Source organism: Ambystoma mexicanum, chromosome 2q (genome assembly GCF_040938575.1).
Source record: "Ambystoma mexicanum isolate Mex_15411 chromosome 2q, UKY_AmexF1_1, whole genome shotgun sequence".
Classification (NCBI taxonomy): domain Eukaryota; kingdom Metazoa; phylum Chordata; class Amphibia; order Caudata; family Ambystomatidae; genus Ambystoma; species Ambystoma mexicanum.
In genome coordinates this window covers 355,552,724-355,578,349 of record NC_090924.1, presented here as the reverse complement: position 1 = coordinate 355,578,349, position 25,626 = coordinate 355,552,724, and the positions used below count along the sequence as shown (strand labels likewise).

Sequence of the window (25,626 nt, the reverse complement as noted above, 5' to 3'; positions counted from 1 at the left end):
CGGCATACTTTTGCCTGATTGTAAACAGATCGACTACAGGATGTCCCATAGTGCAAAAACATTGTGAAGTTGGTTGCTGTTTACCTCCCACTAGTGGCATCCCGTGCTTGACCTGCTGAGGCTGGTCGCACTTGTACTGTGAACCCCTGGGAGATGAAAAGCTTCCAGATCCATCCCGCTGGCGATGGCCCAGTACCATATCGGGTGTCTTTTCCAAAAGGGTAGATTACCTTGTTCCTCCTTGCTTCCTGAGGTAGTACATTGTCGTGGTGTTGCCAGTGAGGATTCGGAGAGTATAAGAGTACTGGCACGAACGATTTTAGAGCCCAACCCGCTGCCCTGAGCTCCAGGACATTTATGTCCAGCGTAGTCTCATTGCTTGTCCACTGTCCTTTGACGTTGAGGGACCCACACATGAGGTCTCCAGCCGGACAATGATGAGTCTGTTAGAGTATTGTGCAGTGCTGGTTCCTGGAATGGGAAGCCTATGGTCATGTTTGTAGTGTGTGACCACAATTGCAGCTGTTGCACTAGCTCAGGGGTGATTCGTAGTTTGTCTTCCCAGGATCCTGTGACCTGGGACCAGCTGTTGGAGAGTAACTGCTGCAGGGGCCTCATGTGCAACCTGCAGTGCGCAACGAAGGGAATGCAAGAAGACATGGCCCCCAATAGATCCATGCACCGACTGACATTAGTCTTCCAGCTTTGAAGGAGGGCATCAGCGATTTTCACTTGGTATCAGGAAGGTCTGACTAGAGCCTCTACCATGCAGAAGTGCGCAAGAAGAACAAGGAACTTCTTACCTGGTAACATTCTTTTGATGGGTTGTTCCTCCGACGTATTCGTCATCTTGATAGATCATCTCCAGCTTGCAAGCCTCAGAAAAACAATTTTCAGTAGAGGGCGCTGCGCGTCGATGTCCCTTGACAGCCTCTGTATCGGCGCCGACGTCATGTGTATAAATAGACTCACGCAGCGTCCGTAGCTCAGTTCCGTTTTGACGTTAACAGTTGTTTTACATGAATTGGTTATTGACCCAGAAGGAGCGTAAGCTGTAGCCACAAGGGAAGGTTTTACTGAGGGGATGGATGGGAGGGGGGATAAGGAATACGTCAGAGGAACATCGAAAGAACGTTACCAGGTAAGAAGTAACTTGTTCTTCGAAGGGTTTGTGTCCTCTGACGTATTCCTTCTCTTGATAGACTCCCATAGCATTGGGGTGTAACTGGAGGTGGGAGTAAAATTGCCATGTTTCCCTTCAAGAATGAACAGAGTGCAACACAGCTTTGCCAAATCTAGTCTCTTGACTAGAGGAGGAATCCAGGTTGTAAAACCTTGTGAAGTTATGTTCAGACGACCATGTGGCAGCCGCACATATGTCTCAAATCGGTACCCCTCTTTGGAGGACCGAAGAGGCTGCGATACACCCCTGGCTGAATTCGCCCTAAGATTTTGAGGTGGCTCTTTCCCTGCCAGTTTGTAACATTCCAGAATGGCCAAAATAATCCATCTGGAAATGGTCTGTTTTGTTATCGGTAATCTCAATTTGTGCCCTGAGTAACCTACGAAAAGTTGGTCTGCTTGCCTAATCCTAGCAAGTCTGCTGATGTAAAAGCTCAAAGCCCGCCTTGGGTCCAGCCTATGCAGCCTTTCTTCCTCTTTCCCCAGATGGGGAGGGGGATAAAATGAAGGCAAGGTAATCTGAGTGATGTGGAATTCAGAAACCACCTTTGGGAAAAAATTAGGCTTCACTTGTAGGACAACTTTGTCTTTATGAAAAATTGAAATGAGAGGGTTTACAAGATAGAGCGTGTAATTCGCTCACCCTCCTAGCAGATGTCAATGCCACCAAGACAGTTTTAAGGGTGAGAAACCTTCGTGAACAAGAGTGGAGTGGTTCAAAGGGAGTACCCATCAGAGAAATTTAAGACTAAATTTAAGTCCCATAAGAGAACTTGGAATGGTCTTGGAGGATAGACATTGGTTAATACCTTCAGAAATTGTTTTACTAAGGGTAACTTGAAATACGATGGTTCCTCTGCAGTGCGCTTGAAGATCGAAAGTGCTGCGAGATAGCCCTTGATAATGCCAACCTGAAGGCCCGAATTTGCCAAATAGAGTAGAAAAGATTACACTGTTGGTGTTCTACATGAAAAGGGGTCGATATTCTTTTCTCTACACCAGCTGCAAAATTTGTTCCAACAGCAGCGGTATAAAGTCTTTGTTGCTGGCCTTCTTGCCGAAAGCAACACCTTCATGACGTCATCTGGGATGTCCCAATCCTTGTATCTCAACCCTTCAGATACCAAGCGTGAAGGTTGAGGGTTCTGATGTCTGGATGGAGAACCTGACCTCCCTTCTGCGAGAGAAGATTCTCCTTGAGTGGAAGACGAATTGGAGGGCAGATTGACATGTCCAGTAGGTCCGGTACCACGTTCAACTGGCCCAGTCCGGGGCAATTAGAATCATGGCTTTCCGGAACCTTCTCAACCTCCTGATCATTTGAGGAATGACAGCGACTGGAAGAAACGCGTACAGAAGTGGAAACTCCCAGTCCACTACGAACGCGTACCCTAGAGCTCCTCTCGGGGGAAATTCCCTTGAACAAAACTGATCGCCCTTCCTGTTGATGCTGGTGGCGAACAGATCCACTTGAGGGGTTCCCCAAAGGGTGAAGATCTGATGGACTTCCGGAGCTAGTTCCCACTCATGGGAGACTGTACTCTGCCTGCTCAGAGCGTCCGCTGTCAAGTTCTTCTCTCCGGCTAAGTGAACTGCCGATGGAGAGATTACTTCTTGGATTGCCCAAAACCAGAGCTGCATCGCCTCTTTGCACAGAGGCAGTGATCCTACGCCTCCTCTTTTGTTGAGATAGTGCATGGCCACTGTGTTGTCCGTCATTATCAGGACATTTTTCCCTTGTACAGATGGCAGAAAAGCCTTCAGCGCTAGTCTGATTGCTCTCAGCTCTAACAGGTTGATATGTAGTCTGGACTCCGATGGAGACCAACGACCGCTGATGGTCAAGTCGTTGGCATGGGCTCCCCACCCCGTGAGTGAGGCATCTGTGACTACTGTTATCTCCGGCGATGGTTGCCAAAACAGTTCTCCTTTCAAGAGGTTCTCCTGGCAGGCCCACCACTGAAGGTCTCGAGCCACCTTGTCCGGAACCTGAAGGAGATCTGTCATTCTCCCTGAGAATTGCGACCACTGAATTCTTAGTGCCCACTGAAGAGATCTCATTCTCAGGCGAGCCTCTGGCACAAGGAAGATGCAGGATGCCATGAGGCCTAGCAACCTCAAAAAGTCGAAGGCTGGGAGACGTTGGGCATTTTGAAACTTGGTGACCATCTGCAGAATATCTTGAGCCCTCACCTCTGGTGGCAAGGCTTTTCCCAGGGAAGTGTCCAGGACCGCTCCAATGAACTGGAGTCTCTGATGGTATCATCTGTGACTTCTTTAAATTGAGGGAGAAGCCCAGTTTGTGAAGGAAGTGGCAGACATAATCTAGCTGGATCTGAGCTTGTTCCGGAGATACAGCTCTGATCAGCCAATTGTCCAGGTAGGGGTTGACGTGAATTCCTTCCCTCCTTAAGAATTGCAGCCACTACCAACATTAGCTTGGTGAAGACCCTCGGGGTGGAGGTCAGCCCAAATGGCAGAACTCCAATTGATAAAGAGAGCCGCCAATTGCAAACCTCAGGTATTTCCTGTGTTCGAGATGGATTGGCACATGGAAATAAGCATCCTGAAGGTCCAGAGATACCAGCCAGTCCTGGAGCTGGAGGGCCTGAAGGATCTGAGAAAGAGTTACCATCTTGAACTTGTCCTTCCTGAGAAACTGAAGGGCTTCATTGGCTTCCCCTGCTGACACCTGCAGACACTCTCTGGAGCCGCCATTGTGGGAGCCGCCATTGGCCTTGGGGCCCTTAGCCGCAGGGGGCTGCCGAGGGTTCGGGATATTTGGCCCGTGGACCAATCAGGGGGCGAGGGGAGGGTTGGGAGGCGGGATTGGGCTGGGGAAGGAGGAAGGGGACTGGAGGGGGCCAACTTTTAAACCTGGAAGATTAAACAGGCGCCTTATCTAGTCAGTTTACCGGCTGTGAACAAGAGGAGATTGAGCAACAACCTTTGCTTCCTTCTGAACGTTTCATAGTGGCTGCAGTTTCTGAAGGACGTTTTTCAAAGAAGATACAAGATTGCATGACTCTTGATCAGATGGATGAGTGGATGCGACAGGTTGCGGTCAGGAAAATCAAGGATGGATTGCCATATTTGGACACCAGGTTATATCTAACCTCAGAGAAGCTTTGTGAAAAAGTATTAATAGATTGTCATAAATCTTAGTTATCTGGGCATCCTGGGTTTAGGAAGACCCTAGAATTAGTGAGGAGAGACCTTTTGGTGGGACACTATGAGGGTGGACCTTTTGAATTTTGTTAAGACTTGCGAGGTCTGTCCTCGAGCTAAGACTCAAATGGGTGAACCATTTGGTCTTTTACAGCCTCTTCCCATCTCACCACATCCCTAGCATACAATTTCCATGGACTTCATTGTAGACCTCCCAAAATACCATGGTTGTTCAGTTATCTTAGTGGTTGTGGACTTACTTAGGAGGGACATTCATCCCAATTAAAGGGGAGCAATCAGTAGAAAAATTGGCACAAAGTTTCTCCCAAGGTATTGTTTAGTTGCATAGCTTACCTAATTCGGTGATTTCCAATAGAGGGTCCCAGTTTGTGTAAACATATTACTTATATAACATTGAGGTTGAAAGACTAAATCCTTAACTATAATGTAAAGAATCATACCTGATTCTTCTCATTAAGAAATCACGGAGAAGATTGAAGAAATTGCTGAAAATCTTTCTACCTCCATTCTTGAGTCTCTTGAGAAAGACAGCTACTCCTTTATATTAAGTAAACCAGCTGACTCTTGATCTTTGTCGTAAAACAGTTTTTAGTTCAAGTAAAATGTAGGTTTAAATTAATTCTGTTCTTTATACTCTTCTCTAGAGTTTTAAAACACGCACATGTTGATTGAGTACGTTGTTTCATGAAGAAGGCGCGTAACCGCGAAGGAAACCGCGCAATAACCTGTTCTGCAAACGTGCGCTGAGGAAAATGCACTGGAGAACACACGCGCTGAAAAAAATCACACGCTGATGGACACGTGCGCTGATGGACACATGCACTGTAGAAAACACCCGTAGCAATATTTATCGCGCGCAGGCACTGAAGTATTCTCGTAGCAATTTTTACACGCGCACACACTGAGGAAAATTCGCAGCAGTTGAAGAGTTCTGGTACGAGCAGGAGTTCAATCGCACGCGTGGGTAATAGGACCAGAAGAAAGAAGTTCCATCAACAGCTCTAACTTGCTCAACTACCTTCTTCTGAATAATGGGGATTCCCAAAGATTTTGCAAGACCCCAGTCCATAAAATTGCCAGTGGCTCCTCAGTCTACCATAACTGGGCCATTCCCCTTAAACTCCAAAAACAAGGATACATTCACCATGATATGAGGAACAGCAGCCTGTACTGTGTTGGCTATCTGCTGCACTTCGCCCGTTGAAGTGGAAGTTTTTCTTGGCGCGCAAGGACAATTCCCTAGGAAATGGCCACTTCTTCCACAATATAAACACAGATGGTTATCCCTTCTCCTAGCCCTTTCTTCCTTGGTTAAAGGACCTCGAACCCTGGAAGGAGGATCATTCCCTTTTGTCTTCATCTCTACTTTGGGTCTATCCACTTTAACTAGAGATTTAAAATCACTGACTATGTCGCCGCTCTGCTTTTCTTTCACTCAAACAAAAGTCTAATTGGATAACCAAATCAATCAGAGCATCACAAGTAGAGGGGCGTTCTACAATTCCTGACAACGCATCCTTTAACTCATCTCGAAGGCCCTGATAAAACAACGAGGCCCGTTTATCCTCGGGATACCTGCTTTCTAACACAAGGGACTTAATTTGCGTAATGTAAGCAAATAATTCTCTATTACCTTGCTTCAACCTCCAAAGATATCTGCCTCCTGTCGAATATTTTTCTGAAAATCTCCAAAAAATTGGAAGAGTTCTGGCACGAGCAGGAGTCCAATTGCACGCGAGAAGGAAAACAGGTCACGTCCTAGTACGTAACGCTCACAATCCACGCGCGTGCATTCAAATGAAAGCCAAACTTCAAGTACACTTTTAGACAGTGCGAAATAACAGTTCAAAACTCCAAAATGCTTTTTCTTACTTTAAATGTCTCAAAGAAAATCTGAGCAACAGATTAAAACATCCAAAAATAAGTCACTTATCTTTTGAAAGGTTTTTCTAAGAACTTCAGGAATTCCAGGCTTTAGTAAGTTCTCCTGACAATCCGGATACTTCTCCTGAACCTCCTAAAGAGTAGCCGCTCGACTGCCAGGGACCTGAAAGTTCAAATCCACAAGGCCCAAGACTTCAGCAGGAGCAGCTACAATACACGTCCTCTCAGCTGGGGTTGTGATGGTGAAAGGCAGAGAGTGACAGTTTAGAATGTTAATTGTTGTCCTGCTGACCCCTCTAGCCAATCAAAGCTTCTATTGAGAAACTCCATCTTGCCTTGGGTCAGAACCAGGATTCTGTATGGAGAAGTTAAGGCCAAACCAAATAAAGTAGAAAACTTCCAACCCACACCAAACTAATCTACAGACCTCTAAATAAAGGAAATAAATAAAGGAAACCTGAAAGGGGAATAAATAAAGGAAACCTGACACCTGGCTCCCTGAGAGTCTCCCCTTTACCTCCGACTTTGTGCTTTGGCCTTTCCCCCAGGAAAACTATTATCCTTTGTTTTATTCCTCTATTCCATCTTATCCACCAAACTGAGTATTGCTCTAAATGTACTAGTAATAAATCAAGGTCCACAGTGTCCTAGCTATTTAAGTCCTGAGGGTGTATAAAGTGTCTGTGTGCCATCCCCAATGGGTATCAACTAATTTAGAGAAACTAAGAGTGTGGTTTGAAGTGTATTTGAATTGTTATATCTATTGCTCCCTTCTGAAGGCGGCTTCACAACTGACTGTGAAAGAAATTAATAGTTTTATCAAGAAACTATTAAGTGTAAGTGTTTAATTGGATAAATGCTAGTGTGAAACTGTCACAACATTACTGCTCACATTGACCCCTCTTGAGAGAAGCCTGGCTGCTCGACCACACTACCAACCTCTGTAGTTCAGACTTATACCAAAGGTTGGGTCCCTATTGCCAGGAGGGAAAGATTATTGTAGTGCACCCAAAGGGTACAGCATACAACCTTGCCCAACAGTTCCTGCAACAGCAAAGAAGTACACCCAGTCGGGGAAGGTGGTCCAGTGGAGGTCGTCTCAGGCTTAGTTGGTCCCACTAACGCAGAAGTTATCCCTTCCGGAGCTCCTCTTGTCGGCTGGAAGAAAAGAGTTTCAGCACAGCAACAGGGCTTCACCGGGCAATTGAAAGGTCCAGGAGGATGCAATAAGCTTTGTTCATGGTTTCTTTGTCGGGTTGTTCTTCCCAGTGGTCGACTCAGTCTTCAGTCCCAAAACCCTCACCTTTTAAGCAAGTTCTCCCATTCATGCACAGCCTAGCTGTGACTCAAACAGCAGGATGGCTGTCCTGAAATGACAGCCAGCCCGTCAATCAGAAATACATGCTTTCAGGCATTCCTAAAGACAAAGGACAGGAGAGTTTTGGGAACCTCCCTCACTTCCTGCCCTTCCAGACACACTGGAGCCAGAGTCGGGTTTCAGTGCTGAAGCCTGCCAAAGGCAAAACGAACAAAGGGTTCAAACCTGGCCTGGCACGCAGAGTAAAACCCAAGAAAAACCTCACTAACAAGAAATGGAGAAAAAAAAGACCAGGGCCATACTGTAGCTGAGCCTGTGGTAGAAAAGCACAGTGGTAGGAAAATTAAACCACTGCCACCAGGCACTTAAAATAGTGAGGGTAACGACATTATTTACATAAGTAGGTGGGAAGAGGGGCTACCAAACCCCCCAGCACTACACATAAGGTGGTGTGTGCTGGACACGCAAAGAGAAAAGGTAAGTAAAGTCAATCTCACTTTACTGTTCTTGGTAAGAAAAGGGATTTAAACTTTAAGAGAAATCTAAAGGGTTTCTCTGACACTGCAGTGAAGGTGCTGTGTGTCACCATACAAAAAGATGCCTATGGAGTTTGTGAGACTCCAAAAACAAAGGAGAAACGATCCAAATCAGGTCAAAACAGAGTGAGAAAAAGGTTTCACTCACTCCAGGGTTAAAATTAAAAAGTCCTAAAGTCCAGCAAAAGAGCTGGGGGTCTCTAAGGTTAAAGGGAATTAGCACAGATATGAGAATTCTCCATAACAACCTCCCAGCTCTTCGAGGAGGCAAAACATGTACATAGTTAGTCAAAGCGTTTAAGTGGAAGGGTTGGTTCAATTGAGCTGAATTGATCTTGTTTTCTTACTTTTAGAGATTTTCCAACTATATGAGGATAGAAGTCTGTTCCTTTTTTATTGTATTCATTTGCCCTTTGAGTGTTGGGAATTCTACTGTTTTGGTAGTTGACCAAACATTTTATAGGGTCCGTGGGGTTCAGCAGCTTACGCGGATCAGATCATCAGGACCAGACATCAAGACACCCCTTCTCCCCAGGATAATTCTCCATATGGTGTGGTTGCAGAGGAAACTATCAAGATTAAGCCCTGCCTTGATTGGAAGGGAGGCTCTTGAGATCATACAATTAAAAAGACAGAGCGATTTGGTGTCTCAGTTGTCAATCTGGATCAGTGACTCATTCATGGTAGGACTGCGTTTCAGGTTTCTCTGACCTGAACACCTCCCAAGCATCCTATAGGTGGAGGTTAGGAAGCTTCCCTTTTAATGCTTCTGTGAAGGCATGCCACCATCTCTCCTAGGAACTCACTTCAATGACATGCCTGCAAGGACGCACACATCCACACAAGGGTGCATATTACGAGAGACCTGTTTAGCAGACAGAGGAATGGGAGGTGTTAGAGTAGCCTTGAACAGAGGTACAATCCACCAAGGGGTTCCACCATCTTACACTCTTAAGAGCCCCAAATAACCTTCCTTCTCCCCACTTCCCGCGGAAAGAGCACTGTGGGGAGGACATCAGAATACAATTTTTTTTATTTTTTATTATTCGTATATAATTGCATTAAAAATTTTTACAAAAAGGTGATGTTGGTCAACTAACAAGAGCCACACGAAGAGCGAAAGAAGACAGAAAAGTGCAGCAGTCCCACAGTTGAGAACCAGACCGCTTGGTTTCCTCCTCTTCCCTGTTAAGAGTGTCGATTCCAGGTCGGGGGCCTAGTCGTCGGTCAGCGTCGGGACTTTAGAGGCAATTGCTTCTAATGCACATTCCAAAATTTTCACGGTCGCTATCGTCCATTTAGTTTTCTCCCCTGACAGCCTATTCCACCATGTTGTATCTGCATCTTCTAGTGTTCTAGAAAGATCTGTAGATAGGGTAGTCAGGTATGTGCCTCTTGTTTTACGTAACTCTGGGCAATATAACAGCAGATGTTTTATCGATTCAATCTCATTTATCTGTTTGCAGAGTCGGCAGGATTTCTCGTTCGTTTGTCTTCTGGTCGCCTGGATTTCCCGGATTGGTAGGAGATTGAAACGTGCCCTCATGAACATTTTTCTTAGTTGCTTATTTGGAAGTTTGCTGCAGTATCTCATTGGTTCTTTTAACTTATTGAAGTTAGGAGGCAGATCTTTAGTCAGTTTGTTCTTCTGCACTTTTTCCAACGTTTCTATCCAGTCTTGGTCTTCCAATTTTGACTTCACTCTTGTAGGGTTATTTATAAGGTCCTTTTCATTGCAGGCGATATCAGTGAGCTTTACTCTCAGGTTGTTTGTCCAATTGTTTAAAATAGCCAGGCTATGTTTTGCTATTTCATCAGCCACTATCTTGTAAATAGGCAAGCTGTCCTTAATGAGAGTGTCTCCAGAGTTGCAATGCATTTAATTCCACCGTGGCTTCTAGAGAGAGTAGGCCTAAGTCTCTTCTGATGAGTTCCATTGCGGTCGCGTTTGGCAGACCCAGGACCGTTTTCCAGATGTAGCTCTCAAGTTTCCGCCATATGTTCTTAGGAATGCTCAGGGTCGCTCCCATGCCGTATGTCAAGGTTGGCACCACCTTCCCTTTATAGAACTCAATCGTCGAGACCAGGGAGAACTTGCCATATTTTCGGTCTAACATTTTCATTTAGACCGCAAGATATTTTGTTTTTTCCCACAGGATCTTCTGCGTTGTAACTTCTTTTGCCGAATTATCGATGTGGACTCCTAAGCATTTGAAACTTTGGACCACTTCGATTTCTACATTGTCCAATGCCCACTTGTAGCCTGCAGATGTTTCCTTAGCCTTTTTTCCAAATATCAATATTTTTGTTTTAGCTTTGTTTATTTTGAGGTTGTTTTGCTCTGTATATTGTGCCAAATTGGCGAGTTGTCGTAAGCCGATTTGGGTTTGATCTAATATTAGATCGTCTACGTATAGTAGACGTGGTATATTGGTCTTAACCAGCTTTGGAGGAAATGCTCTTACTGCTTCGTCCGAGTCTTTAAGGTCCCCTAGAAAAGCAATAAACCAGGCCGGGGCCAGAGGGCACCCTTGTATTACTCCTTGTTCCACCGGTATCTCTTGCGACAGCAGGCCTGGATTGTTTAGGCGCACTCTTAGCTTGGTGTTGGTATAGAACGCCTTCATCGGGTCCAGTATTTCCCTAGGGCAGTTCCATTTTTCCAATTTGTTCCACAGTCTCAGTCTGTCCACTCTGTCGAACGCCTGGACAGATCCACAAAAGCCATGAACACAGTCGGCGCTCCTTGCTTGACCTTGGCTTTTATCAAATTTAGGATGAGGATGTTTACTGTAGTGCTTCCCTTCTTTAGGAACCCCATTTGAAACGGGTCATTTGCCGGTGAAGATCTGGCCCAGCTATGAAAATGGGTCAGAAGGAGGGTGGCAAAAATTTTGCCTATTATATCGAGTAGTGCAATTGGTCTATAATTACTCAGTTCTCGATTCCCTCGTTTGAAGATTGGCACCACCACTGCGTTTACCCAAGACGGCGGGAGCGTTTTTGTCAGTCTACACTGTTCGAAGATGGTACTGATTAGGACTGCCCAGATCTCCGGGTTTTGTTTTAAGTCGATGTTACTTAATCCATCTGGCCCCGGGGCCCTGGATTTCTTTAAACTCCTTATGACGTTTTCTATGTCGACCTTTGATGTAATGTCGATCCAAGCGGGATGACCGGAGTTCCTGCTTCTTGGAGGGTGTGATGGTTGTGCCTTGAACAGTTTTTCAAAGAAGTTCACCCAGGCCACTTCACTCACCGCGTTTACTACTTGGTTTTCCGCCTTCTTGGCAGCTTTGTTAATGAGCGCCCAGAAGTCTCCAGTTTTTTTGTGTTTAAAGCGCGCAGCATTTCCTCTGCGTCTTTCTGGTACATCGCGTGCCTATGACCACGTATCCAGTTTTTATATTTTGCACTTTCTTGTTTCAATGCGTTCCATGCTGTTGATGAGTTCTCTTTTATGGTTTGTCTCTTAAGTTTTCTCAGGGTTCTCTTCCTTTCTACAACCCCTTTGTCATATATATGTTTATTTGGCTTTAGCTTATGGTTTTTACCCTGCAATTTCGTCCTGTACTGCAATAAGAAAGGAAAATAGTCCGGAGTTTTGTTCTTTTTTCCTTGTAGGGCGGCCTTCGTTTTGTACTTTTCAGTTCTGCATTCGATGTTAGTTGCAGTCAGCCGAATGCGGGTTTGTTGGCGGTTCGCTTCGATGGAGGTGCTGTATCTCTCGTGTTCCGGCCGTCTTGCTTGCCATTCTATAGCCACAAGATTATGGTCGCTTTCTTTCATTTTGGCCACTGAGTAGTTTTGAATACTTGCCACTAGACTGTTAGAGACAAAGAAGTAGTCAATATCGGCTTTCGATACGCCTCTTTCCCATGTGTGATTCTTTACCATCCATGATTTCAGTGCAGCGACATTGTGAAGATTTCTCGCTTTCATAAGCCTCATCCATGCATTTCCTCTTTCTTCTGCTGGGGATTTCAGCTTCTTAGATTGTTTTATTACCTTATCCGTCCTGCAATTTGCGTTTAGATCTCCGCAGATTATTATATGCGCCGTAGGGTGCTCCACCATGATGTCATCAATTGTTTTTGCTACTAAATTGCAAAAATCTGCCGTCGTAGTTCTTTCTGGGTTCCAATATGCAGTTATTAATGCGATTTTTGCTTTTTCTATTCCCTTTTCTCCAAGTTCTTCCTGCGCCCATGTCCCAAGGATTGCCAATACCCCCGTACGATTCGACTATGGTTTTTACTCGGTATATTCCGACCCCCGACTTTATGGCTATCAATAGCCCTGTGGATGGTTGTCCAAACAGGCCCTTTGATGCTGGCGAGAATGTAATATCAAAGCCGTCTAGGGCCGGTTTCTCGGTTAGCCAATGCTCCTGCAGGCATAGGATATCGAATGCCCCTAGATCCTGATTCTCCGGGTTTGTCAGGTGCCGGTGGCCCCTTGTGTTCCAGGAGGCCATGGAAAGAAAATCTCGCTTTATGGTCCCTTTCCTGGCTTATTTGTTGGAGGTGGTGTTTCTTTTGTCCCACCTCCTGGTGATTGCTATTTCTCGGTGTGTCGATTTAGTGTTGCTTTTAGCCAGTTCCATGGACCTTTTGGTGTTCTGTTTACTTGCGTCTCTCCCCTCGTTGTTTCTCAGTCTTTCTTTTCTGCCCTCTCGATCTGGCACTTCTCGCTGTTCGGGGTGTCTGTGGCTTACTGGGCGATTCTTCTCTCCGGTACTCCCTTCTGTCACGTGACTGTCCCCCCTTCTCTGTGTGCTTTTCCATATCTCCGACTCTGAATCCCTCATTCCTTGGTTCCAGCGTTTCCCACTCCTGTTGGCGACTGCTTTCATATCCTGTGCGGTACATCGGAAACTGGCTTTCTGTTATACAAGTCTCTCGTGCGGGATATGTAATGCACTTTATTTTCAGAATTTTTCTTTATGGGTAGCTCTTTCCGGCCTGTTTTGTTTAGCTCTAGTACAGCCAGGGAATAACCTGCTTGCTGCAGGTCCTTATGCGCTTCATCCATGACCTCTGTTACAGCCTTGCTTTTGATATGTAGTTACGTTTTGGCCTTTTGGTCCCTATGGTATGGTTCTATTAATACAAAGTTGTCAGACTTTAGATGTTGTAGACAGTGGATTCTACTTATTATCTGCAGTACTGTTTTTCTGTTCAGCACTATGTATTTGGATTTACAGGACGTTTGCTCTAGTTTAAAGACTCTTAACTCCTTTTGGTGGTTAAGTTGGATCTTGGAGTGCTGTCTGTGTTTTACTAGGATTTTCCCTGGTCTCCTTCTAGTCTTCTCCTTGCGGTTTCTTGCTGCTGTTTCACTGGGGTTGAACCCGGCTCGCGGTGTTTCTGATTTTGTGGAGAGTCTTTCTCCTCAGGAGATACTGGCGCCGTTTTTCCTGTCATCTTTTTGCCTCTTATTTCTTTTCCCCTTGCCGGCTCCCATGGCTGTTCTTCAGTCAGTCCATCTGCGCCTCTAGCGTTTTCTTCTCTTAATTCCATGTCGCTGTAGATTGACAGGTCCAACAGGGCGCTTGTCCTCAAAAATTCCTCCGTCGTTTTGGGCGATGTTACTGTCCTTTGTTGGCTTTTTGCCCTGGGGTTGCTCCTGCAAGGTGGAGTTGAGGGGCTTTTTGTTAAATTAATAGTTTCCACTTCCTTCGTTGTGATTGAGGTCTCGTTTTTCCTTGTGTCCCTCGCCCCTTTGAGTCGTTTGCCAGTCGTAAACCCAGTTTTTGCTTTTGGTTAGTCACTACTGGCGTGGTTTTTGCTCCCACCTTGGGGCTCTGGTTTTGTTGCGCAGGTCGCTCACTTGTGTTCGTCATTTTATGCTTAGTGAAAATTGGTTCCAATTCTCCAAGCTCCTTCTGAGGAGCTGTCTGGGAGGCTCTGTCCATAGTCTGTTTTACCGGCTGTTTCTCTTCTCTTGTGACTTCTTTCCATTCTGCCTCTAGGGTGGCCCATTTTCCCTCCCAATTTGTTTCCTGCTTTCTTGCCTTTGTCTCTATGGCCGTGATGTACCCCACTAAGAAATCCATCTTAGTTAGAATTTTGCCTAGAATCGTTGTATTGTCTTTTGTTGAGTCTCCGATGGTTTCATATAATTTGCAAAAGTGCGAGCACTGCTATAATTGTGGTCATATCCTTTTTGTTTGGTGATGCTCTTTGATGGTCAGGTGCAATTTCACTGCATCTTCTGTGCTTTCTTGGTGTATTTTGGCCATCCCTGCTGGGGCAAATGTTAAATTGTTGTGCTGAGATTGCTCCCAACGGTCGCCCACTTGTGCCTTCTACTGATTCAGAACTACTGACCGAAGTTCTGGAGGGATTAAGGTTTAGAGTTAATCCTTTATCTGTTTTTCTCTGTTTTTCACCTCTTTCTATCATCTGCAGGTGGGCTTTTGTCCAGGATTGATCGCTCATTTGTGTTTTCCCATCTGAGTCTCGGCCATAGGTTTTCCTTTGCTCCCATTCCAATCCGCTCCTTTTCAGCTCTTGAGGGACTTCCATCTCCAACGTCGGGCTCATGTAGTACCCACTGTTAAATTCTAGGCGTCTCGGGTGAGTGGAGCTGTTTTCCGTCTGCTTCCACCGATTTAGGTGGAGCAATCCCCTCTGTTGCGATTGTGGCTGGAGGCAGCCTTCACTTGTTTCATCATTTATACCTGAGATCTCCTGACTAAGCCTCTGCGGTCGCTTTTCTGCCGATTTTCCCCTCCTCGAGATCGGACTTGCCGCTTGAGGGCATACCCCTGACATCGAGATACCTTCGGTGTTGCTAGAGTTCCGGGCATGGGCAGCTTCCTCTAGTCTGTGTTGGGGGTCGCCCTGTACTTCGTCTCTTTTTGGGGAGATCATTGCGTCTTCATCTTTTATTCAGGCCTCCCATTGGAGTGCGTCTTACTCTATCGTCACCCGCTTGGTTTATCACGCCGCTGGGCTCTGCATTTTGTTCAGTATGTTTTTGGCTCTTGGGGTCTCTTTCTTTAGGGGTTAAGTGGATTCGCTTGGGTGATCCCGCGAGGTTGGATTCATATGCTTCGCTTTCTACTGGAAGTGTCCTTCGCGTATCTCTTGTTGATACCCCTCTCACCTCATGTATCGTTATTGCTTCGGACTCCGTGTTTGCTTTTCTTGTGTTAATTTCCGGGAACGAGCCCTCGATTACCTCTAAAGTATCAGCGTCGGATATTTCATCGTCTGGGTCTAATTTTCGTTTTTACTAGTGGGTTTTAAAGAAGTTGAATACTGCATTAGCTAGTACGGGTTTCTGGGTCGTTCCCGTGCTCGCCCCCTGTTTTTTGATGCCCACACGTTTTAGTTTTTTTGCTTCTTTAGTACTTAAATTGGCCTCATTTTGCTTCGGCTTTCCTTCGTCTTGATGGTTTAGGGTTGAGGTGCCTCTGAGTTGTTTGATTTCCACTTTTTTTCTTAATATATTGTCGTTTTATTGCGGTTGCCTTGTTGATCTTTTTTGGGCCATCAGGCGTTTCATCTGTCGAGTGGAGCAGATCCACCCATTCCTCTGGCTCTAAATCCTTTTCCATGGTGATGATCTCAGAGAAGACGTTTGAGGCCATGCTCAGGTTACTTTCACCAGTCTTCCTCCGTCCCGGCTCCCGCAGCTCTATTTTTGATTGCCTGGGATCTACTACTCCCAACATTGTCTGAGTTCGAGATCCATTTCTCGGCTTTTAATGCGGGTGTGCTAGTGTGGATTACTGCCTTGATCATAGACAGCGGTTTAACTGCCGAACCTGACTGCCCCCCTGCGGGTGGCCCCTTCCTGTTACTTCCGGGGCTTTCAATTGTTCTTTTAAGGTCTATGCTTGGGGTCTGGTTGGATTTGGGTCAGTTCTCCTTTAACTCTTGTGGTACCGATCTTTCCAGTTGTCCTTTTAATGGTGCCTTGATAGGTGTTGCTTGCTCCTCCATCGCGTCTACTCCATTTTTTCTCGTTTGGATATTTTCTCCATGGTTCATTTCTTTGTAGACTTCCGTGATCCCCCCCCAGCTTTGTTGGTACACATGACCAGAGCAAGGTCCAGGTCCATCCACCCTCCGGCAGGCTGAGCTGGAAGACCTCTCGTCCAAGCGGCGCCCTGGTCTTGTGTTATCTCCACCTCGTCTGAGTGGTTCTATCCGGGTACTACCTCAGACTCCAGCAGGGGGGGGTCATGTCTATTTTGCCCGTGTCTTTGTTCAGGTGTTGCTTTCCCCTGCCCTGCCCTCCCCCTCCCCTTTACTATGTCCCTGGGGTGGAGATGGGGCAGTGTATCGTAAACTTAGTCTTTACGGATTGGATCTCGAGGTTCTTACCTCTTTTCTGCGGGGATCTTTTCCCCTGTTCGCTGTAAGAAGCTGACTTGACATTGGTCCGCAGCACTCTTGTCGTGGGCGATGTGTCAGACGGGTCCACCCGTTCTGCGTCCATCTCTGGCTCAGGCTCATTTCTCCCCGCTTTCGGTGGCGGCAGCCCTGCAGCCTGCATGACTGCAGGCCTGCCGAACTTTGCGAACTTCAATGAGGCACAGTTAGCTTCTTTAATGAGCTCCTCCAGCGCCAAACAGTCGCACAACAGTCCCTGGCCTTCACCCCTAACGGGCTTAACGCCGCAAGGGTGGATGGGTCGGCGCTATAGGGAGGTTGCGGGTCACGTGATGAGTCACGTGTGTTGGTCGGGCCACGCCTCCTCCAGGAAGCACCCAAGCACCGACAGAGGCCCTTCCCGGCTCGTATGAAAAAAAAAAAACAATGAGCTGAAGAGCAGGTAAGTAAAGCGCTGGTTCAGGGTCCAGTGTTGTGTGCAGTCAAGCCTGGATTGAACCCCCAACTACAGGCCTGTTCAGGACCAATCAGCAACAGCATTCTGCCCGATTGGGGCTTGTTAGGGAGAATTATTATTTCTGCGCTAATTCCCTTCAACCATAGAGAGCCCCAGCTCTTTTGCTGGACTTAGGACTTTTTAATTCTTACCCTATGAGAACTTTTTCTCACTGTTTTGACCTGATTTGGATTATACGTTTCCTGTTTTTGGAGTCTGACAAACTCCATTTAAATACCTTTTCTTGGGAGAACTACTGTTACCAAGAACAGAGAAGTGAAATTGACTTAACTTACCTTTTCTCTTTGTAGGTCCAGCACACACCATCTTATGTGGAGTGTTGGAGGGTTACCTATTAGCCCCTTATCCTACTTTCAACCTGTAACATTTTTATGTTACCCTCAACTACTTTAAAGGGCTGGTGGCAGTGGTTTCATTTTCCTAACATTGTGCTTTTCTACCGCAGGCTGAACCCTCAGCTGCAGTACATCACCAATGGGTGACCATTTTGTCCAAATGGCCCCAGTCTTTTTTCAGCATTTTCTGTTTGTGAGGTCTTTCTTGGGTTGTACTGTGCTTTGACAGGTTGGAGCCCTTTGTCAGGTTTCAGCCCTGAAGCCCGCCTCTAGTTCTAGTGTGTCTGGAAGGACAGGATGTGAGTGAGGTTCCCGAAACTCCCCTGTACTTTGTCTTTAGGAATGCCTGAAAGCAACAAGTCCTGATTGGCTGGCTGGCCTTGCAGGGCAACCACCCTGTGCATGAATGGGAAAAACCAGCTTAAAAGGCGAGTGTCTTGGGACTACAGGCCGAGTCGACCACTGGGAGAAACACCCGACAAAGAAATTGTGAACAAAGCTTGCTGCAACCTCCTGGAACTTTGAATGGGTTGGTGAAGCCCTGCTGCTGAGCCAAACTCCTTTTTCACCTCGACATGGAAGCTGCGGACAGAACGACTTCTCCCCTTGTGTTAGTGGGACCAACTAAACCCAAGACGAACTCTACTGGATCACCACCTCCGACTTGCTGTGCCTTTCCGTTGCTGTGAGAGCCCAACACCCGGGGACGAGTGTCCGTAGTGGAGTGCAACGTCTGTCACGTAAGGAATCTGGCTAGAAACTCCAGGAGACTCCTAAGGACCATCCCGAAGCAGGGCCTCCAGATGCAGAGTCTCCTCACCAGAGTGCAAGACCGAGGGAGTCCGACCGGTACCCAAGATCTGCATCGGTGCAGTTTGCTAAGCACTGAAACCGCAAAGTGCTGCTAAACCGAAATGAGCCTGTAGCTTTACTGGATTTTTTCCCATGCAACCATATACCGATAGGCTTGAGGGTGCATGTAAAAAAAGGAGACTAACAAAACCGACATTAAAAAGCATGGGCCTAGAGAAGGCGGCGAGAAGGACAAAGTGAGAGACCAGCTGCCGACGACCACCAAAGTACTGCCGCAGGAGCCCTCCAGACGTCTTCTCTTGTCCCCACGATTGAGGCTCAGGTACCAGGGTCTGCACTGCTGTAGCAAGATGGAATCCAGCTGGACCACTTCTTCAAATCAGGTACTGTTTAGGCTTGGGGTGCTTACCTTCTTGCCTTTAGCTGCGCTCTTCTCACATGAGAATTGCATTGAGCTGCTTTCAACTACCTTCTCGCAGGCTTCTCGCGTGACCCTACAAGTGATATTTCTACAAACTATCTACTGTTGTGCAAGACTGATCTAAAAAGTGCATCAGATCCATAGAGTCTGTCCCAAATGTATATTGCTGTCCTGGCTCCCTGAAGACTTCTAGTCCATTGACTGATCCTTTATGTCCTGCATAGGTGTTAGCTTGTTGTATACGGTTACTAATGGGAAAGGCTCATCTAGATTTCATTGGAAGATTTAGTTGTCATCACATTTACTGAGAAAGTAACCTTTTTCCTTCCCTAACCTTTCCTTTCTGCAAACTCAATCTGCGAAATGCCATTAATGTCCTTGTGATTGAAGTCACCTCTGGGTATAGAAATTGTGTATACAACATATCCAAAGATTATCCACTAACCTGTTTTGATTCTGAAAAGTAATTTAAAAGTATATTTGAATTGTTATAACGAATTGCCTTTTTAAAGGATGACCTGGGCACCTACTGGACTTATATCGGAGATAATCACTCACATCCCATTAAGATTAGGGACCTGCTATGGGCCCCTCCCAAATCCACCTATTCATCTTAGAACCCACCCAACCCTGGCTGTGCTATGGAGATCTTGGAAACCAGACAGATAATAAGCTCCTGGCCGTCCCCTCTGACCTCCATTTGGGGGCCCCCCTTTAACCTAGGAGCTAAGGGATTCCGCGACACTCAGTCGTGGTCTGATAAGGGCCTGGAGAGGGCAGCCCAACGTTTTTGTCAAGGTGCCTTTATTGAATACGACCAACTGAGGCAATGGGGGACAACCTGCTTACGGTGTTCGAATAGCTGCAGCTTAAGGGGATTCTCACTCATCCAAAATGGATGGCTAACTTAACTCGTCCCCTTACACTCTTCGAGAAAGTCTAGGTGGAGTCGACAACTAGGAGGGGCTCCCCCTCTCTAAGATCTATAAAACGCTAGTTACGGCCAATCTAGAGGGAAGACGGCCCTTCAAGCGATTCTGGGAGGAGAGATTGGGGTTGACTCTTGACAAGCAAACATGGAGGGCGATTTATAGGTCTGTTTTTTCTGGGTCTTTCTACAACTCGGCTATGGAGCATGGTTTCAAGATGCTTTATTCCAGACACTGCCCTCCAGCTACCCTATCAAAACCCCCCTCTTTGTCCTAGGGGATGCACCCAAAGTGGGACCTGGTACCACATGTGGTGGGAGTGTCCGGTGGTTCGGGTTTATTGGTCCAAGCTGCTTAGTTGGATTAAGGGAATTGTTGGCACTGGTCCTCCCCCTTCCCGGCCCCCCCCCCCCCCCATCCCTTGGAGGCCCTCTTTGGTGTGCCAGCCCGGACTCTGATGCGAGTACATCAGTAAAAGTGGTTGTAGCGATGCTGAGAGCTGGCAGGCTGGCCCTTGCTCAAAAATGGAAGAGCTCCTCTACCCCCTCCAGAGCTGAGTGGCTCACTAAGTTATCGGCCATTTTTCTGTATGACACGATATCAGCTATAATTAGCAACCAAATGGACCCCTTCTTGCTGAATTGGTCTGTTCTCCTGAGTGATAATTGTGGAGCTTTGAAGCTATAGCCCCTCGGTGCTGAACGGTTTCCCGATTTTTCTGGAATTGCTCACTGTGATCCACCTGAGTGTTTAAATACTTGATCTCACCTCATCAGTTATGTGGGACTGTCCCGCCTCACTGTTTGCGTCCTTCTTATGCTATATGTGCTCAACACCCGATATTACTTGTTATGTTATGGGTGGGGGGGAAGGGACGGGGTGGGAGATGTCCCGGGAGGATAGCTCACCGGCAATGTGTGCACCTTGGAAGCAAGATGACACGAAGCAACACAGGTTTGGTCGGCGCTTAGAAACCTGTGGGTGTTTAAGCGCGTTATAAATATGCAAATAAGACAAACAATGACGCAACTAAAACAAAAAAAATTCCTGAAACAGCGCCTCGATGCCCGCAGGCTGTGTGAGCGCTTTAAAAATGTAAAAACAACAAAACAAACAGATGTGAATTATAGTTCCGCATTTCTCTTCTGCTTTGTTTATGGCTTCTGCCAGGTCTCTGCTACCTGTTCTTGTTTGTTGAAATGCTCAATAAAAAACAGTGAGAAAAAAAAAAATCGGAGGGGGGTGGAATAGGGTACTGCCACTCACCAACCCCACTAAACAAACTTCTGCATACACCTCTGAAAATCTGAAAATAAACACAAACATTCCTCTAAAGCACAACAAACCGCACGCACTTCACCGCGACAACGAAACAAACCACAGATCTCCTCGACCAACAGCACAAGGCAGCTAACAACTGAAAAGCACACCTACACTTAGCGAACAGTGTAGACCGAACTGAAGCTGCCAACAGCACATCACGGCTCCCTTGCCCTTTTCTCCTGCGCAGTCCTACTAACTTAGCCCCCCCCCCTCCCTCTTGCTTTACAGATCCGCCAGAGAAACCATGCTGGTGGCAACAGTGAGCGGTACAAGAAACTTTAACATAAGATAAATACAGACTCCAAGGCCGAGGCAAAAACAGCTCCCAAATTATCCCAAGAGTACATTTGGAGCGACTATCTGGCTGGACCAGGCCGGCCTACTGCAACACTGGTAATCCAGGACCCTACTTACTGGCGGTGGCAGACCATCCTGGCTGGGAAGTGCAGGAAGGGATGTCTTGCGTGGGCCCTCCCAGCACTTCAGAAGTTAAGGAACAGCTCTGGGCCCAGATTCCTGCATTGAACAGCTTGTGAGCTACTGCCTTTCTTTGTGCAACATGCGCTCGATGCTTGTGAACCACACCTTGTGTTAGGAAAGATTTCATTTATGTGCAATTTTCCCTCCATATTGTGGACCCCCAAACGTTTTGCTTTTGTTTGATCCTGACTTTTTCCAGTGAAGCCCAGCCTTCAGCTGAACTCCCCTGGACATTTGCTCACTTGTTATAGGGAAACCAACACGTCCTTCAGACTGTCAGTACGGGGAGACTGTTTCCCCTTAGTCTTTGACTATGTTGGCATTTCTTGGGAACGTTTAACAGTGCACAATGTACCTTCCAGTACCATGCATTGGGGTCCCTTTTTGTTTTATGGCCCAAGGCACCTCCGAAGGATTTTTTAGTGATTTTACAAGTGTGCCTGGGACAAACTGGTGCCAGAAGTTACTTTTTAGAATGTTTTACTTCTTTTTAATGAATCACACCACGTTTACCGCGTGTGGTTCAAAACTGTGGGCAGGTCTGAAAATAGCCGAGCCACAAAGTTTTTTGCTCTGTCCCATGGCCATTTTGTTCCTTGCCTTCACCCAGGTCGAGTAACTCTGGTTTTCCTTATTTGGGCAAGCAGCCTCTCGCGAAAATCAATCTCTTTCGTGGGTTTCTGCCTGTCACGTTGTGTTCCCAGGAAGTGGGCTGGAACAGTCTCGTCCCAATCCACACCACTGCTGCCAGCATGTCCTGAGTGCCTGAATGACTCAGACCACTGTGGACCGTGATTGGTCGACTGGGATGCCTTCAAGAGAGCAGATCTTCGATTGGAAGTCCTCGATTTTGGCACAAAGCTAATCTTGGATAAGAGATGGGGATCTGCATCCATTCCAGGTCGATCACCTGAGTTCTCATCGAACTACAGAAGGAGTCCAGTCTCCTGCACAGAGAAACGGACTTGTGAAACAGTCGGAGACTCTTTGAAAGGTTTTGGCACACTTCGCCCTCTGCTTTCCCATCGACTCCTACCACCTTCTTCGATCCAGAAGGCCTGCCAAGGCGCTTTTCCCCTTTTAGAGTAGTGGGAACTACTCTCGGCGCCCCCTGCTTAACCACCAAACTAGCCCCTTTGAAGTATTACTGGGCCATCCAGCGAACGGCCCCACTCTACCTCAGGGTATCCCGCAGAACCGCAGTCATCTAGAGTGCAAACCCGAGACTTGGGAATTTTGCAGGCCTAGCTCCTCTGGGTCCCGAAATTAGGAGTGCGCATAACGCTGACCGCATCTGTGAATCCCGCATAACTGTTTGGGACGGTCGCTGTAGATCCCTTGCTCTTCTGATCTCCTGTGCCCTGAAGCCTGCTGCATCAGAATGTTCTTCATACCTCCTCCGGAGGCTGAGCAAAGGCAACTGTCCCATCACGGACGAACTTTCTCCCGAGCAGCCGCTGAGAGCCGGAGCGCCGCAAGAATACAGGCCTCTGAACTACTAGCGACCTCAACTAAACTGGCAAATTTCCGTCCGTACTGTGCCGAGGGTCAGTGAGTACTTGGATCACTTCCCGTTGGTCCCCTGGCATAACCAAACGCTTTTACACACTAGTATCGCTTAAAAGTTAGTCAAACCTGGCTGGGTTAGCCTGCACTCCCTAGCTATACTCGCCTTTTGAACACTGCTTTGCCGCCAAGGGCAGGGCCTACTCGAATAGTGGGAACCAATTCTTCATCGTCTCAAGCCACTTCCTGTCAGGCTACAGCTATCAAGACCACCCGCTTTTTGCTTTACCTGCACGATCAAGTATTTTTACGCACAACTGTACTGTTAAGCACAAGGCTCCCCTCTTCTTAGGGTTGAACTCGAAAGTTGGGCAACGACTCCGAAGAATTGCCTTATGATATTAATGTGCTAACAACCTTCTCTTTACAGGTTGTGGCAGTATTTTATCACTGAATTGGATTAGGAAACGTAATGCATATATATTGTAAGGATTTTGTGTGATAACTTTTTGCATAACTAAAGTTACTTGTGTCAATTGGTCCGGCCGACAAATGTATAGATATTTTTCATATACACTTGTCTAAGAGTAATTTGTGGTTCGTTACTGTGTGTGCTCATTGTGGGCTTCCGATGACTCTCACCCCTCTCCTGAGACTTAGTCTTGACCGCCTGCCAAGCTACCTAGATTGGTCTGGCTTGTCCTGAAGATTCCCCTGTTTCACTAAACCGAGGGTGGCCTCCTAAACTTCTGCCCACCAGGTCAGAGTTTAGAAATACATCTTAACATGTGTTGGACCCAATTTAAAAACCAGACGCCAAACCACTGCTTCAGAAAGACCTTGAAGCCAGACTTTGCGCGGATGAGCTACAAAAACAAGACCAAAAGGTATTTACACTGGTGCTATCCGCATGGCCTGCCTCTGGGGGCCTTGGAGGCCCTAGTGACTCGTTAGATCCCACTTTACCTCCTTTCCAAGAACCTCTTAAATGGCATTGCTGCTGAAATATTGCCTGCCCTGCCGCTCTACAAGATACAGAGTGCACTTTTCACTAGAAAGTCGGCCTTCTTTGCGCTGCTCTCTCCAACTGGAGAGGGGGGTGGGTGGTGAGGTTGGGTGTGCAGTGTATTTAATTAGTTGTTTGCATTGTTAGTTTGATTAAAAGTCATTTTTATAGAATACGAGACATTCTTTTATTTTGGATTCATTGTAATGATGCTGTTTGGGTTACTAACATTGCCAGATCACTTTGCCTTCTGAAGAGTGTAGCCTACTCTCGGATCACATTACCAAACAAGGCAAAGGGGATATACCATTCCGGTTCTGCCTTGTTCACCTTCATGATTGAGATCACTGTTGGATTAGCAGAAGTGTGGTGCTGAGCAGGCGTTTTAGCCACTATTCATCCATGTGCTACTGCAGTGCAGCAGGATGTCACAGAAGTATTTGTTGGTTTCTATTAGTACAAATGGCCAGTGTGCCGCTTATCTAGAGGCGTGAACTGTAAGGTATGGCAAAGTGTTTAGAAGTTGGAAGATTGCACAGACATTGTTATTTTTGGAGGTTGAAATAGGTGTGGCTGTCTGGCAAATTGTTCCTTGTTATATGCTTAAATATTCAGACAAATGACATCTCATTTTCTGCATCACCATTCTGATTATCAACGTCCCCAGATTGACAAGCCACCATCCCTTATTGCTCTAGGCCACCCATGGCCACAATCTCTAGTCTTTCCGGTGCCACCTTCCTAATTGACTTCATACTGCAACCACCTTCTCTGCATCAGACTTTTCCTTTGCCAGCCCAATTTGACCACTCACACAATGACTCGCCTTCTGAAGACCAGGCATACGGTTTGCGTTTCCTCATTTGTGTAGGCTTTCCTTTCCATTTGTGCTCACCAAATACATTGTAAAAACCAAGATTATGTCCAACATTGAGGAATATGCACAGTTTGGAGGAGACATGCGTTTTGGTCTTTTTCAGCAAAGTCCAACAGATCTGCACTTTTACAGGAAAGTCCTGTTTCTTCCAATCGCATGTAACAACTATTTTGACAAACTGTTAAGGGTATTTGTTATACTTACTGCATTGGTTGGGCAGTTCCTGATATGATGGCCAGATTTTAAGCAGCGGTAACATGTATAGTTTGGTGGGGGTGGGCCCATAGTTTTCTTCTGATAACTGGAAGAGAAACGGAGAAAGGTATTTTCTTACATGAAAAAAAGCAAGCTCATTCAAGAAAACACCTACATTATATAGGAACTACTTACTTGCTTGGATCATATTCGTGGCCAGACTGACACATCATGGCTCTAATTTTATCTTCCTCAGAAGCATTGGCTTCGGCCAGATTGGCAGTCTGATAAGGTAATTGTGTAGAATATTAGAAAACGATTAAAGCATTCACACAAAATAAACAGCATTCATTCAACCCTGTAAAGAGTAGCAAGATGCACACCAGAAAGTGGGTGCAAAAGCAGGAACCTATTTAATATCTGGCAAGGGGCAAGATGTTTTGGGGAGCCCCTTCAGCTGGCACCGGTCAGCTTGCCTATGCAGTTATACATTGGAAGTTCGCAAAATCATATCGAAATTAACTGTTCATCCATTAACTTCACAGTAAGGCTGTGCCAGGAAAATAAGTGTGGACCATTTAAGCCGTTTAAATAGAATGTGCAATATGTCTTTTAAAGCAGATGTATCCGAAATTGCTTTAAAAAAACTTGGAAACGTTGTCAAAGAATTCCTTGGCAAGATTAGTCCGTCTATAACTTTTAAAAAGGTAAAGCAGCTCACCTGCCCATTAATGGAATTCTATACCTAAAAGACAAAAACATCAAGT

General features: G+C 46.3%; 1 protein-coding gene across 3 annotated transcripts in view; it reads right to left on the bottom strand.

Annotated features, from left to right (window-relative positions):
- RBBP6 (RB binding protein 6, ubiquitin ligase) overlaps positions 1-25,626 on the bottom strand; it is a 726,265-nt gene that overhangs the window by 503,783 nt on the left and 196,856 nt on the right. For all 3 annotated transcript variants that reach the window (XM_069647373.1, XM_069647374.1, XM_069647376.1), the window contains 2 exons: positions 25,055-25,143; positions 24,869-24,965 (listed from right to left, as the gene is read on the bottom strand). In XM_069647373.1, coding sequence (XP_069503474.1) covers positions 24,869-24,965; positions 25,055-25,143 — 186 coding nt within the window. The remainder of the gene's footprint in view (positions 1-24,868; positions 24,966-25,054; positions 25,144-25,626) is intronic.